Source organism: Nothobranchius furzeri, chromosome 17, assembly GCF_043380555.1.
Source record: "Nothobranchius furzeri strain GRZ-AD chromosome 17, NfurGRZ-RIMD1, whole genome shotgun sequence".
Lineage (NCBI taxonomy): Eukaryota > Metazoa > Chordata > Actinopteri > Cyprinodontiformes > Nothobranchiidae > Nothobranchius > Nothobranchius furzeri.
Window position 1 is genome coordinate 53,963,254 of NC_091757.1, and position 15,316 is coordinate 53,978,569.

Here is a 15,316-nt window from a genome sequence, read left to right on the forward strand (position 1 = left end):
CACTGTTCAAGCATTTGTGTGTGTGTGTGTGTGTGTGTGTGTGTGTGTGTGTGTGTGTGTGTGTGTGTGTGTGTGTGTGTGTGTGTGTGTGTGTGTGTGTGTGTGTGTGTGTGTGTGTGTGTGTGTGTGTGTGTGTGTGTGTGTGTGTGTGTGTGTGTGTGTGTGTGTGTGTGTGTGTGTGTGTGTGTGTGTGTGTGTGTGTGGCCTTTTTAGTGGGCAGATGATAACCGTTTCCGTTGAGACAGGAATAGAAAACAAAATGACCTGTTTAGAGAGCAGAAAGGGCGGTGTAAGCGGTCTGCAGACGTAGTGAGCTACATTTGCCTTTGTGAAGGAAAAAAAAACACAAGACAAAGAAAGTAAGAACACATGTTTGCAATGAACAAGACTACTGGAAACTGATCGTAGGAAATAGTAAGATTAGGCTCACTGAGAACCATTTTTTACTTGTTATTTGTGGAAATGATCAGTCACTTTGAGTTTAACATGCAGGCAGAAAGTGAAAATAGTCTACTGCCCCTACTTCCTTCATTAGCTTCTGATAGAAAATAGATGGGAAAACTCTTGGTTCAGAAAAGCCTGACAGATTTATGTCACACTGTCACTCAACCTTCATGGACTCATCTAATTTTGACTCGCAACGGGGAAGGTTGTTAATGATTACACATCCAGGAGAAAGCAGAGCGAGTCTTGGCTAGTAGAAGCTAGTCATTAGCATTAGCAACTCCACCACACAGCGGAACTCCTTCAGGCGTGTGTTATTTGTGCGTATAAAACATCAACATTGCAAAGCAAACAGAGTCAGTGGTAGAGTTGTGTTGCTTGTAGCCAATCAGAGGCAAGATGCCCAAAAATCAGGAAACAAGAGTCAAAATTCTGCTGTCTGAAGCTACTTTCTCCTCCGGTGTGGGTACAGGATCGGCTCGGGGTCCATCGACTGCCGATGACGTCAAAGTAGTTGATTGGCTGAACATGAACCTCACGGAATTATGTAATCACGTTTCGTTGTTATCACGTCACGTTATGTTGGTCCAGGCAAACGTTTCTGTTGGAAAGATGGACAACTTTTACAAGGAAATCCATCATTACCTCTTTGAAAATACACTTTTAGCATAGAGCTGCATGTACATTAGGGCTGAACGATTAACTGCATGTGCAATTAAATTGCGATGTGACAAAAGGAGATTTTCTAATCGCAAAGGCTGCAATTTGGCAGCGAGTGGTTAGTGCAATGCTAATATACATGGAAAAACCCATAGGAACGCTAATGCTAATATCACCAATTACATTCTTACAAATTATGAATTAGAAACGTGCCAAATGGTTACATTTGGAGTCTAATAGAAAGTAAAAATACCATCAATCAAATAAGTACAGACAGGTATTTTAGTAAAGCCAGAAAACTTTTAACTCCAGAGTTTTGGCTAGCAGCTATGAGCGTACCTGAACTACGCATGGACAAGACGTCAAAACCTCTAAACACAAAATACTTCAATAAACAGGACACACTTCTTTCCTGCAAATACAATTTCACAGGTGTTGCTAGTACCTATGATCCTTCAAGGGATGTGCTCAAAGAGGAGTTCAACATTATGAATACAATATAGTGTTTTATTTTACAAATACCATTATAAACACAAACTTACGTCTTAAGAAACATTATTTTAATAACGAAACTGCTAAATTCTTTCCAACAGTATAAAGATGTGTAGTGTATTTTGTCCGAGTGGGTTTGCCGTACTTTGACGTCATCAGCAGTCGAAGGACCCCGAGCAGATCCTGTACCGACACCGGCTGACTTCTCCATTCTCAAACATGCACACCAGAGCATTTTCTCCCCAGAGAACGGCTTACAAGGCATTCATTGCTACTAGAGACCACTGCAAATGTATTACAGACATGAGAAAAGTTGACCTTTAACTTTCATCACTTTTGAATGGTTTTGAGCCAGGGTCAGAAGGGGACAGCGCCGACTGATCTTTTCCTGCCGATTCCAATCAAACGAAAATGAGAAAAACTTGTCTAAATTATAATTTAATGAGATCTTCCAACTAGATGGCCTTTAAATATTGGCTCTAAACCCTGAATAGTGACTACAAGAAAGGAAGTTATTGAGTAACTCTGCGAATATTGGACAAACTGCATTCCTAGTCCTACAAAAAGTCAACTTTCATCTCTGAGAAGCTGATTAAAAATGTGTATTTTTCTAAAATGAGAAGCGGTGAGCTCGTCTCTCTATAGGAAAACCTCTCAGCTCAAGGCTGCAGAAATCCCACTAAAATAATCACTACTATACGATCTACTATTTTTAAACTTCTGTGGTTTAGTAAAAGTTTCTCACATCCTCCGCTCAGGGCTGTGTGCTCACCCGTTTCTCCTTTGCACATGTTTTTTTTCCGTCTGCGCAGCAAAAAATAAATAAATAAATAAAAGCTCAGACTTAAGAAATCAGGCCAGGGGAAATAGATGTGTAATAAATGGGTTGAAGATCTGTCTTGAGGGTTGTTAAAACTCTTCTGCAACATCAGTGCACACGGGGGATAAAAGATCCACCCGTTTGTACCGTGAAACACATTACTGCAGAAAATGTCTGCTCTTTTATCTTTCTTCATGACCGTTTCCCAGAAACTCCCACATGTGAAGCTTTGACAGACACCAGTAGCACATCGGAGTTAAACGGACACTCTCCCGGGTTAAATATGACAGCATTTGGATCTATTTTATCATGACACCTACTGAAATCTATCACTGTAACACTTTTTTATTGTTTCACTGTCTATAAGCTGTCATAGTTTTGACACTTGGCCAGATTCTCTTGACTTTTTGGTTATTTGCCTTCGACTGGGAGCCAACGCGTTCTAACTTACATTTGCTATGTTTGACTCACAATTTAAACCCGCTCCTGACCTTTCACCTCTTTTCTGACCCTAGATGGACACCATGGAGCCGCTGGGAGAAGAGATCAGTGGAATGGCACGATGTCCGTATGACACCAAGCACGCAAACGTTGCCCTTTTTGCAGGTAAAGTTAAATAATACCATAGAAGCTAGTCAACAATGTGTTTATTAATTAGGATCCTGAGGTGGACAGACTGATTGGCTGATTATTTAGGACATTTGCTGCCTTTTTTAAAAGAATTGTCATCTTTTACACTTGTGTAGTTAAGCTTGAGACGACCCGGGATGCCTTTCATGGCAGGTGTGCATTTTTAAGCAAACCACCGGCAGTCACCGAAGAAAATTTAATTTAAGACAGAGCGAAAGTAGTTACCAGAGATGATTGTTACTCCTTAGTCGTTGTCTTTTAGAGTCTCAAATGTGTATTTGGCTTACTTTAATTGTTTTCATAGAGAAAAATTTGTAATTTTATAAACTGAAGGTAAGAAAGAATGTACCAATCCCATTGAAGCTGCTTTTAGCTACTATGCTGCACACTAGGGATGGGTACCTTTGACATTTGAATCGATTCGGTACTAATTCCCGGTGCCTAGGAATCGATACCGGTACTTAACGGTACCAATTTTAGATACTTTTGAGTGTTCAATATTTTAATTCTCCTTTATAATAAAATATATATTTTTCTCAATATATAACCATATTTGATAAATACCACGATAAATAACAAACAACTGTTTGTATTTTAACATCGTCCTTGTAGTTTTATAAGCTGATAATTAAACTGAAGCAAACATCTTTACTGTGAACTAAATTTACTGTGTGTCTTCATTCCTTTTGCCGTCCTTTTTCATTTGATTTTTCCTACTGGGAAGTTAGAATTTCCGAGGAGAAAGCGAACGCACCATTAGCTGATAACAATGGCAGCAATGTAAGCTAACATATCAAGCTAACGTTATCTTAAACAGTTTATTTAGCTGCTGGAGCAGATTAAAACGATGATGCCTCACACTTAGATCGTTGTCGCTGGTTTCATCTTCACCCAATCACCCGTCGCATTTAGTAAAGTGAAGCCAAACTTTAGAGCGCGTTCATGTTCTTCTAGTCGGAAATTCGGAGTTCCGAGGAGAAAGCGAACGCACCATTAGCAGAACGGAAGCTAACAAATCAAGTTAACGTTATCTTAAACATTTTATTTACCTACTGGAGCAGATTAAGATGAGGACGTCTCACTTAGATCATTGTCGCTGGTTTCATCATCACCCAGTTACCCATCACATTTAGTGAAGTGGACCCAAGCTTTAGCGTGCGTTCTTTCTACCATGCTGCTCTGTTTACAACTCGCTCGCAGCGACCGACGACATAACGCTCTTGCACATGCACAGCTGTCTAGGCAAGTTCTTGTTATGAAGGACGGGTACCGAAACGAGGCACCGTTTCAAATGACGTGAATCGGTGCTCAGTCGGTACTATGGAATTCAGTCGGTACCTAAAAAAGTACCGAATTCGGTACCCATCGCTACTGCACACAGATGGAATCAGCTTCCTTATGAACTCACATCTTCCCCATCTCCAGTAACTTTTGACTCAAAATCGAAATTCATGTATTGATCAGCCTTTGAGTGAATGAGGTTATTGCTGCACCTTCTGCACTGTAACTGCTAACCCTTTAATTTGAACTTTTCTTCTGCTTCTTAAATCAGAAATTTATTTGTGGATTTAATGTGGTGTAAAACGATAAGTCAGCTGTCACATTGATTTTAATGTTCATGCCATTCTTGCTAATGGAAGGCACATTGAATTGCTGCGGTGTATGAAATGTGCTTAAAGCTGCCTTGCCTTGACCATTTGGGTCACTGTGGGAAATTATTACAAGACACTTGCTTTCTTTTTTGTGGTTTTATAATCTAGTAAAGTAAATTGTAATGTAAAAAAAACCCAAATCAGCTTCATAAAAGGGTCATTGGTTAGCCTGATTTCTAAAAAAAAACGCCTATTCCGCTACCAAAATTGGTCGATTTTCTATTATTGCCATCTTTGCTCTTTTGATTTGTCATTAACGAAAAGTTTACGTGAGTTAATAGTTGCTTAAGGGTCTGGTAGCGTGTGCTTTTTAAACGCCACACGAGGAAAAGACATTAATCCCAATTTCCTGCTATCTCGAGCCACTAAACGCTGGAACAGTTCGGAGTTAGATCGCAAAGCCAAGTGTGTTTGAGTGACTGATTAGAAGCGGTTGTGTATAATTTTGTCCTTAATATCCTGTGGTTTATTCTAATGGAGGATTCTGACAGCATGTCGGAAAGGAAAGCCAGCGTGTGAGACGAGCTCCAGAGCAAGTCCTTTAAAACTTGGGATCATATGTGCTCCATGTCAGGAATTGGCTTCTTAGAAAATAATCCGTGTTCCTGTGGAAACAGAAAAACTATTTTCTCAGGCTTTTATCGCACTGTACTTCTTTTGGTTCGTCCGTTTGTTTCTCATTCAGAGTTTTCAGTATGCATGTGATTAAAACACAAGATTAGAATGAGTCAGCCCTTTGTTGGCGGGGTGAGATCCACGGGCTGCTGAAGACATCCAGTCTTGTGAAGCGATTTATGGCACTATTGATGAGCTGTCCTGGCCGCTTTAAAGCACATGACGACAGTAAATGCCGAGCTTGAGCGGTTGATATGCAGCAGGGCAGCTTGGAAGGAGCTGGGAGCTCTGAGTAATCAAGAGGGTTCCTCTAACTGCGATCCTTTCAATTATGCCATTTGAGTTTCCACTGTGGTTACAGCCGAAGCAGGCTGAGGTCACTTTGGTGCTGCATTGTGTTTGAGAGGCACATGTGTGTCCATGGAAGAATGTGGCCCAGGCCTGGATGTGAGTGCAAGGTTCCAGCCTTGGCCGGATTGGATAATTGCACGTGTGCAACATGTTTGTTGTGCATCAAACCATCCCTTTGGTTTATGTGATTCGTTCGTTTCTTGGTCTGGATCAGACGGATGTTTTTGCATCTAGAAGAAAAAGCAAGACTCTCTTAATGTTACTGCTTTGTGGCTCCCTCGTTCTTTCTCACTCTTTTCTTCTCCATCTCTTCTTTGTGCGCTCTGTCTCGGCACCCCCTTTCCAGATGGCAAGCTGTACTCAGCCACCGTAACAGACTTCCTAGCGATCGATGCGGTCATCTATCGAAGCCTTGGCGACAGCCCGACTCTTCGCACTGTCAAACATGACTCCAAATGGCTGAAAGGTGAGTTGGGGACACCCGATCAAAGAACCAGAGCTTTGACTGAGACGTACAGTACGTCGCTAACTTGTTTTTGCACCTCTGTGCTTAAACGACGGTAATGTCAGTACATGCAGAACCACTCATGCTAAAGCTACTTGACGCAGACATGTTTTGCCGTCCTGCTGCAGCTGAAATTGTTCTTCCCTGAGGTGAAACAAACAAAAGTCTAGTCCGTCAAAACTCAATAGATTTCTATTATCATGCAAATTATTTTGTTGATGTAAAGGATTAAAGATTGATGCTCTGAACATTCACAGTTGCTGATTTTCTGCATAATCTGACAGATATTGAGCCTGTTTACTGTGAAATACGGTGTCAGAACTGATTTGTCATGGCAAAGCATCACTTTGACTCACATTTTCTTTTATTTTTGCCCTTTCAGAACCGTACTTTGTCCAGGCAGTCAATTACGGAGACTTCATTTATTTCTTCTTTCGGGAAATTGCCATGGAGTACAACACAATGGGAAAGGTAAGCACGGGCCCTATTCTTTTGCAGTTGGTTGAACTCTAATCAGAGATGACTTCCTATTTACTGGGGGGGGTTTCAGGAAATGCCTGGCGAAGCCAACAGGATGCGGGTGTATCACATAATGGGAAGTAGGCTTTCACGAGCTGCTAAGTGGCCAAAACGTATTTTAGAATCACTGAACAGGATACAGGACTAAAAATAGCTCCCAAAACAAAATCTGTGGACGTCTGGAGATCCCATTTTCAAGTCTAAGCATACCATTTGAAACGCACATCCGCATCCATCCCACAGTGCACCCGTTTGACCTTTTGTCTCAGTGTTTCCCAAGAGAAATTCCGACCAAGCGTCTCAGAGAAATGACCTGAATTGGAATCACAGCCGCTGAAGAACAAACACCCTTTCCTGGGGTATTACACCGCGGGGACGGGAATTTCTCCCCTAATCTCCTCGATTCAGTTTTGAATCCTGCAATGAGAAAGTTTAATTGGGCAGCAGGTAGGAAGAAAATCTGTGATGGAAATGAATATGTACTTTGCAGAATGCATTAAAGAGGAGATGCACGGTGGGGGAATGAATGGTACGAGAACAGAGTCGAGGCAGTATGGAAACACGAGGAATAATGGATTCACTGCCAGAAATGACAGCCGTGTGTTATATAGAGCATGAATACAGATCAAGCTTCTCAATCTGCTGGGTGTTTTGAAAGCAGTGTCAGTGTAATTATGCATGTGGTGGGAGAACTGATGGAGCAGAGAGCAATTTAACATTTAGTGAATGATATCTCTTCATTATTTCCCAGCAGAATGGCCTTCCCCGACAACATAAAGAGTCGCTCATGTTTTATGGCTAACTTGTGAATCTGCTGTGTGCGATTTGGGATTTTCTTCCATTTTGATTTTGACTTAGCCTTGAAATGTAGAAAATTGTAGCAGTGACAAAAATGATTGCCCTGTAGTTTGGTGTAGCCATGCTCCATCGCAGCCTCGGCTGATGTGCCGTTGGCTCGGTTTAGTTCAGGCCAGATGTGTCACAGAGCTCTGTGTTTGTAAAGAGACATCGGGTGGGCTTAGGACCATTACAGCAGAGCACCGTTTTACAATGACAGCAGAACTATGATGGAACAAAACAACCAAGATGGCATCAGCTCAAGAAAGGAGCTTGTTTGAAACTTCTTCGACATCACCTTGGAGCGGTTTAGACAAGAGCAGAGGTATGTGGGGTGCATGGCGGACTGCCCTATTGACTGACATCATGAATACTTCACATTGTCCATTGCTCTGATTGGTTCTATCTATTCTGTCCATTTGCCAGAACCGTAATGGTTCCAAGCCAGCCAAATGTCTCTACAAACATAGAGCGCTGAGATTGATCAGACCAAAACCTGGCCGAGCCAATCGTTGACCAGCGCGTGAATGGGTGTGGGCATGGGTGAATGAATGAGTGTGTTGTGAAGTGCCTTGGGGGGTTATAGAATCCTGGAAGGTGCTATACAAGTGGTAAATGGTGTGTATTTCATATGGCGCCTTCTAGAGTCATAGAACTCCCCAAGAGGCTTTACAACGCAACCAGTCATTCACCCATTCATGCACACATCCACACCATGGTGGTGATGAACTATATTGTAGCCACAGCTGCCCTGGGGCACACAGACAGAGGCGAGTCCGCCGTACGCAGGTACCACAGGTCTCTCCGACCACCACCAGCAGGCAAAGTGGGTTAAGTGTCTTGTCCAGGGACACAACGACAGACTGAGCGGGGCTCGAACCTGCAACCTTTTGATTACGAGGCCAGCACTTAACTCCTGTGCCACCATCGCCCAAAATACAGGAAATATACTAACTGCGTGCGGAGACGGTTTAAAACACTAAGCTCGGTCTACAGGTCTTGGCCAGGCGATATGTAAAGGATGACTTGTCAGGCTAAATTTACCCTGTTAGTCAGAAAAAAACATCTGAATTAAAAACGTTTTAACTGGTGAATATTGTCTTTACGTGTGATGAAAATCACAAATGTACTACTTAGGGATGTGTATTGGTGAAATTCTGGTGATTCGATACGTATCGTGATACAGGGGAGATGATACGATATATTACGATATATTGCGATACATTCAGCTATGATATTAACAATTTTTTAGACTTTTATTGTACAAAAATTCAACGCACAGTCTAAACTGATACTTAACATGTTTAACATGAGGTTCTGAACCATGACAGAGGGATTTACATGTCAATGGTGGACACAAAACCCATTGCACACTGCTGCCAACTAACGTTCGGCTTTGAATTGTACTAAAAGAAAAGAAAATACACAAATGTTTGAATGTAAATTCTTCCAAAAATTTGATTCATAGCTTTTAAATATTGATTAAAGTCCCATTTAGTCGTCACACACACACACAGGTGTGTGGTGAAATTTATTCTCCGCATTTGACCCATCCCCTGGGGGAGCGGTGAGCTGCAGACACAGCCGCGCTCGGGAACTATTTGGTGGTTTAACCCCCCAATCCAACCCCTTAATGCTGAGTGTCAAGCAGGGAGGCATTGGGTCCCATTTTTTCAAAGTATTTGGTATGACCCGAACAGGAGTCGAACCCCTGATCTCCCGATCTCAGGGCGGACACTCTACCACTAGGTCACTGAGTCGGTAATAATATTGATATAATATTGCGTGAAAAAAATATCACTATATACTGTCATATCGATATTTTCTTACATCCCTAGTACTACTTTTATTTAATTTTCATAGCAACCTAATGAAAAAGGACCTCTATTTCACCTTCAACTTCACACCGTCACCCGTTCTCCTGAACGCCTTTCTGCAATTAAACACCAAGCAGAGCTGAGAACGCTTTATTGGGCTTTTTATAGCCGCTGAATTTTTGATTCATTTTGGCTGCGTGTGTAGAAGTGCAGGTCTGCGGCGTGTGCAGGGCTGAGGGGTGTGTGTGTTTGTGGAGATCTGGTTTAAATGCATGTTTGCTACCCTATTCACACTGTCAATTTTGGGCCATGGCTGGAGCTATAGCTGTTAAGTATAGTGTGACAACAGCTAATTACAACACTGGCTGCAAGATCTAAGAGCAGAGTTGTAATTACAGTGCGACGCTTATTTGATGCTGAATAGTTGGAACTTTCTGTTGCCAGGTGCTGACTCACAAACAGCATATCAATACAACAATTTACTCCTCTGTCTAATTTGCAAAACTAGGAGAAAAAAAGGCTTATTTGAAACTCAGGTGTTTTCCAAAGATTCTTTAGGGTTTGCAGAAGAAGTTTGTGCATGTTTAAAAATTAAATGTCTACTGCAGTTGCTAAAAGTTTTAATCTTCACGGTTTGCTCTTTTGATAATTTTTCTAATATTTTAGGGAATAATGAAAAAAAAATTACATAAATGTAATAAAATTCAGTAACTTATTTATGGTCGTATTAAGTTTGTACATAAAGGGAATATTTGTAGCCTTGGTACTTTTCTAAGACCTCCGTAATGCAGCTTATCATTCAACTTCTGCTTCAAATCCTCATTGACTCATCTTTTATTACTCAAGCTTGGAGTTTGCCTGACTTTGTGGCTATGTGTTTGTCTACCTGCTTCTTGAAGACTGCTGCTCTTCAAGATCATAAAAACTTCAAAAGTAGATATGGAAGAAAGAAAGTCATGATCTGAGGCACTCCAAAAAAATTTTTTATTTTAATAGAAGCAGACGCGTTTCAGTCACGTGCAACCTTCTTCAGGGCATATATATATATATATATATATATATATATATATATATATATATGCATATGCCATGAGAGGGTGCTCGCTGCAGAACCACAAAGGCGGAGCTGCACCATAAGGTGGAGCTGCACCAGGGTCAGCCCCGCCCATTCACGCAAACTCAGCCTAGCCCACTGACTTCCGTTTTTGTTTTCCAACTTCATCGCAAACTAACCTGACCCACATGAATTATGGCTGTTACTACTTTACAAATGTTAATGCTATGTTCTATGCTCCAATTAAACAAGATAAATATAACTTGGTACATGACAAAGCCTGAATACATCTTGAAATGAAACGATTTCTTTTAGCAGATATCTGCCCACAGCCGCTCTAACAATAATATGGTGCAACAGCATGGGTGATTGTCATATGTGCTCTGGTAGTCCAGTGGTAAGATCATCTGTAGCAAATTTTGCTTCCCCCTCAGCAGATGCTGGTTCGATTCTCGGTAGGGTCGGCATCAATCTATTTAGCCAGCTGAAACATTGAATTTGTTTATATTTTAGTTGTAATGTTTATTTTCAGCAAAATATTTATGTCTCTAAAAGTTCTTTGAATTTGGTCGTTCCTAAACAGCATTTTAGTTGAAACTCTGCTCACAAATGGACTCACACTGGCTAAATAAACGAATAAATAAATAAACACATTAGTCATTATATTGTAAACGGTATACCAGTAAATTGTTGTAAACAGTACTGGCAAGTGTAGCTAGAAATTAAGAAAAGGGGTTGTAATCTACCTAAGATTTCTGCCACTGGGAGTCGAACCTGCGCAAAACTGCATGCAAACCTGCCTCTATAGCCTCTACCCCACCACATCTGATATGACATAAGTGGCGTTACATGTAATTGTCCTATCCAGTGTGTCTTTGGAGATGGGATGTATGGTTTATTGGCGGTGTCTCAGTAGAAGTCATTTCAGAAATAATTTGTCAGAAAATTCACAGAATGTCCAGATTTGAGAACCAAGACCAGACCTGCTTCAGGGGAGGAGACCAAATTGAAGCTGAGATGGGAGGAAAATGCATGAATGAGGCCAAAAATGGCTTTGGCGTGTTTCTTATGAGGAAATGACAATATAACATGATAAAAAGTTCCAAAAGTTAGATTTTTAATTATATGGAACCTTTACAAAAACTGTTCAGTTAACTTCTCACCTCCGTCCTCAATCTTGTATTTTTTAGCTATAAAACCCTCTTTGGTTCCAGAATGCTATCAAGTCTGACAACTGGAAGGAATTGTACTGACTCTGATGGAATGGACGGGGCTGACTCTGGAATGGGCGGGGCTGACCCTGGTGCAGCTCCACCTTCTGGTGCAGCTCCACCTTTGTGGTTCTGCAGCGAGCACCACTTGTATGCCATTGGGCATGACGTCAGATCAATTCGGCGTCAAGTCACACACAAATCTAACCTGCATGCACTGCTCGTCGATCACCGCTGGTCTAACCTGCGCAGAACTGGCTCATCTCGAACACAGCCAATGGCTCGAATACAGCAAAGCGGAGTTGGTGATGTACTGCGTTGTATGCCAGAAGTATGCGACGACAAAATCGAGTTTTGTTGAGGGAAAAAAACAAATCCAAACTTGAATACGTTATTATGTATGCGAATGTGTACAAAATAAAGGTTTATTACATTTAAAACGGTTCAGTTGTTATTTTGACTCGTTTTGGCAGCTGACCAGCGGGGCCGGTAGATTCTTGGCGGCGCCGGTAAATATTCAGAGTTACCGGCCCGGCTGGCCGGTTGGTTTTGAAGTTAATGTCCACCCCTGTATATATATAGCATATTAATATGTATATATATATGTGCTATATACATATATAGCACATATATATACATATATATATATATAGCATATAAATATGTATATATATGTGCTATATATATGTATACTGGTATGCTATATATACAGCATATATATATGCTATATATATACATATATATATGCTATATATATACTTATATATATAGCATGCATATATGTGCTGTATATATAGCATATATATAGCACATATATTTACATATTTATATGCTATATATATATATGTGTGTGTGTGTGTATGTGTATATATATATATATATATATATATATATATATATATATATATATATATATATATACACAACTAAGGAGAAAGTTATCATTTGTCTCTTTAACGATAAATGCTCCAGAATTGAGACGAGTCAGAAGACACACAGATTTGAGTCTTCAAAATGAAATGTATGCTCCATTATTGTTTCTTCTTCACGTCATTTAAACAAGCCCAACAATGTAAGGTGACAAAGCGTGAAAGAGTCTAATTTGACTTTAAGATCAGCTTTTTCCAGAAAAATCAGTGTTATTAAATTCCTTTCCGGCTCTGAATGTGGAACCCCGTCATCGTTTATAGTTGTTGAACGCTACTATTCATCATCCATCAGCTTCAAATGAGTCTGGGCCAGAGGGAGAACATATAAATATCCCATCCACTGCAGAGCTAAAACCGAGCCAAGCTTCACTCACACCTACAGACACGTTGGAACTGTTGGCCTCTTACATGTGTGTCTCTGGATTCGTTCATATAAAAATACAATCAGCTGCTGTCAGTGATTCTTTCCTCTGCAGCATCAATTAGGAAGTCTTTTGTGAAACTGTCCATCACCAGTCTGACAGCGCTGCAGGGGGCCCAGTGCTAAATTCTTTCCTTTCACAGACTGAGATGTCAAAAAAAGTGACATGTGGATATTTACATGTAACTTCCTGAATGACTCTTTCAGGTGGTGTTTCCTCGTGTGGCGAGGGTTTGTAAGAACGACCGGGGCGGCTCGCCCCGTGTCCTGGAGAAGCAGTGGACCTCGTTTCTAAAATCCCGCCTGAACTGCTCCATCCCCGGAGACTCTCACTTCTACTTCAACATCCTTCAGGCTGTGACAGATGTCCTCCACATCAACGGGAGAGACGTCGTCATGGCAACTTTCTCAACACCGTACAACAGGTAAACAAAACTCGTGATGAGTTTATTTCCCTTATTCTAAGTGACTTTTATTACTTGTGTTAGCTTTCTCGGTTTGAGTTCTCAGCGTTTCAACAGTTTGGCCTTACGAAGGTCAGTAGCTGATCCCGCTGCACCTAGCGATGGGTACCGAATTCAGTACTTTTTAAGGTACAGACCGAATTCCATAGTACCGACTGAGCACCGATTCACGTCATTTGAAACGGTGCCTCGTTTCGGTACCCGTCCTTCATAACGAGAACTTGCCTAGACAGCTGCGCATGCGCAAGAGCGTTATGTCGTCGGTCGCTGCGAGCCAGTTGTAAACAGAGCAGCATGGTAGAAAGAACGCACGCTAAAGCTTGGGTCCACTTCACTAAATGTGATGGGTAACTGGGTGATGATGAAACCAGCAACAACGATCTAAGTGAGACATCCTCATCTTAATCTGCTCCGGTAGGTAAATAAAATGTTTAAGATAACGTTAGCTTGATATGTTAGCTTCCGTTTCGCTAATGGTGCGTTCGCTTTCTCCTCGGAACTCCGAATTTCCGACTGGAAGAACATGAACGCGCTCTAAAGTTTGGCTTCACTTTACTAAATGCGACGGGTGATTGGGTGAGGATGAAACCAGCGACAACGATCTAAGTGTGAGGCATCATCGTTTTAATCTGCTCCAGCAGTTAAATAAACTGTTTAAGATAACGTTAGCTTGATATGTTAGCTTCCATTGCCACCATTGTTATCAGCTAATGGTGCGTTCGCTTTCTCCTCGGAAATTCTAACTTCCCAGTAGGAAAAATCAAATGAAAAAGGACGGCAAAAGGAATGAAGATACACAGTAAATTTAGTTCACAGTAAAGATGTTTGCTTCAGTTTAATTATCAGCTTATAAAACTACAAGGACGATGTTAAAATACAAACAGTTGTATGTTATTTATCGTGATATTTATCAAATATGGTTATATATTGACAAAAATATATATTTAATTATAAAAGAGAATTAAAAATATTAAACGCTCAAAAGTATATAAAATTGGTACCGTTAAATACCGGTATCGATTTCTAGGTACCGTCAATTAGTACCGAATCGATTCAAATGTCAAAGGTACCCATCCCTAGCTGCACCTCTTGGTGACGTGTAATTTCAGAATCTTACTGGGTCAACATTTCCATCTTCTGTCAAAACAAGTTTGCTGCCCCTTTGACTCGCTGGTGTTAAATCTTATTTTCTGCTTTCCGATTGGTATTCTGAACTCTTCTCGAAGGCTGTGGGAGTTTTTTTTATCTAAATTGAAAATTAGCTCAAAGCCACGGCGCTCGGCTGATAGCTCATACATATTGTAATTTTCTATTTTACGGCGGCTTTTCAGCAGATAAGACAATTACTTGTGACAACGCAATTGAGCATGGTTAATGGACATTAAAACCCAATGAAGCGGTGCCTCTGAAAGTTTCTAAAGCACCCAGTTTGATCCTAGCATTAATTCTCCGTTTCACAGTGAGGGAGGGAAATCAGAGGAGGCACGTTTTGTCATTTAAGCGTCTGTCTGAGAGCTCTGCAGGGTCGCTGCCCAACTGAGCCACTTGCTAACTGACCAGCTTCATTCTCAGTGTTTGGCCTTGTTAGCAGCCCAGATACAAAACAAAAAAATAACTGTCTTACTTTCTGGACATCTCCGCTGCAGACAGTAATTACTGTAATTGAGCAGCTGAGCCAAGAATTAGCAGCTTTCTGACCTTGCTCTTAATAATACTGCCCTTGTGTATTCAGGCCTCCCCGATGTCTGCGAGATGAGTTTAACTCATGATGCAACAGCAGGAAAGGCCTGCCAGCAAGGAGAGGCACAAAGAGAAGATCTCTCCCTGTAAACCGCTCTCGGTTTAAAGTTTGGAGGAAGATGCAAAAATAAAATAAAATAAAAACAGAGACGTGA

General features: G+C 41.0%; 1 protein-coding gene across 4 annotated transcripts in view; it reads left to right on the forward strand.

The window, feature by feature from the left end:
• The window catches only part of sema6a (sema domain, transmembrane domain (TM), and cytoplasmic domain, (semaphorin) 6A), a 199,225-nt gene that overhangs the window by 117,812 nt on the left and 66,097 nt on the right, over positions 1-15,316 (forward strand). For all 4 annotated transcript variants that reach the window (XM_054731599.2, XM_054731598.2, XM_015972936.3 and 1 more), the window contains 4 exons: positions 2,932-3,022; positions 6,011-6,130; positions 6,552-6,640; positions 13,165-13,382. In XM_054731599.2, coding sequence (XP_054587574.2) covers positions 2,932-3,022; positions 6,011-6,130; positions 6,552-6,640; positions 13,165-13,382 — 518 coding nt within the window. The remainder of the gene's footprint in view (positions 1-2,931; positions 3,023-6,010; positions 6,131-6,551; positions 6,641-13,164; positions 13,383-15,316) is intronic.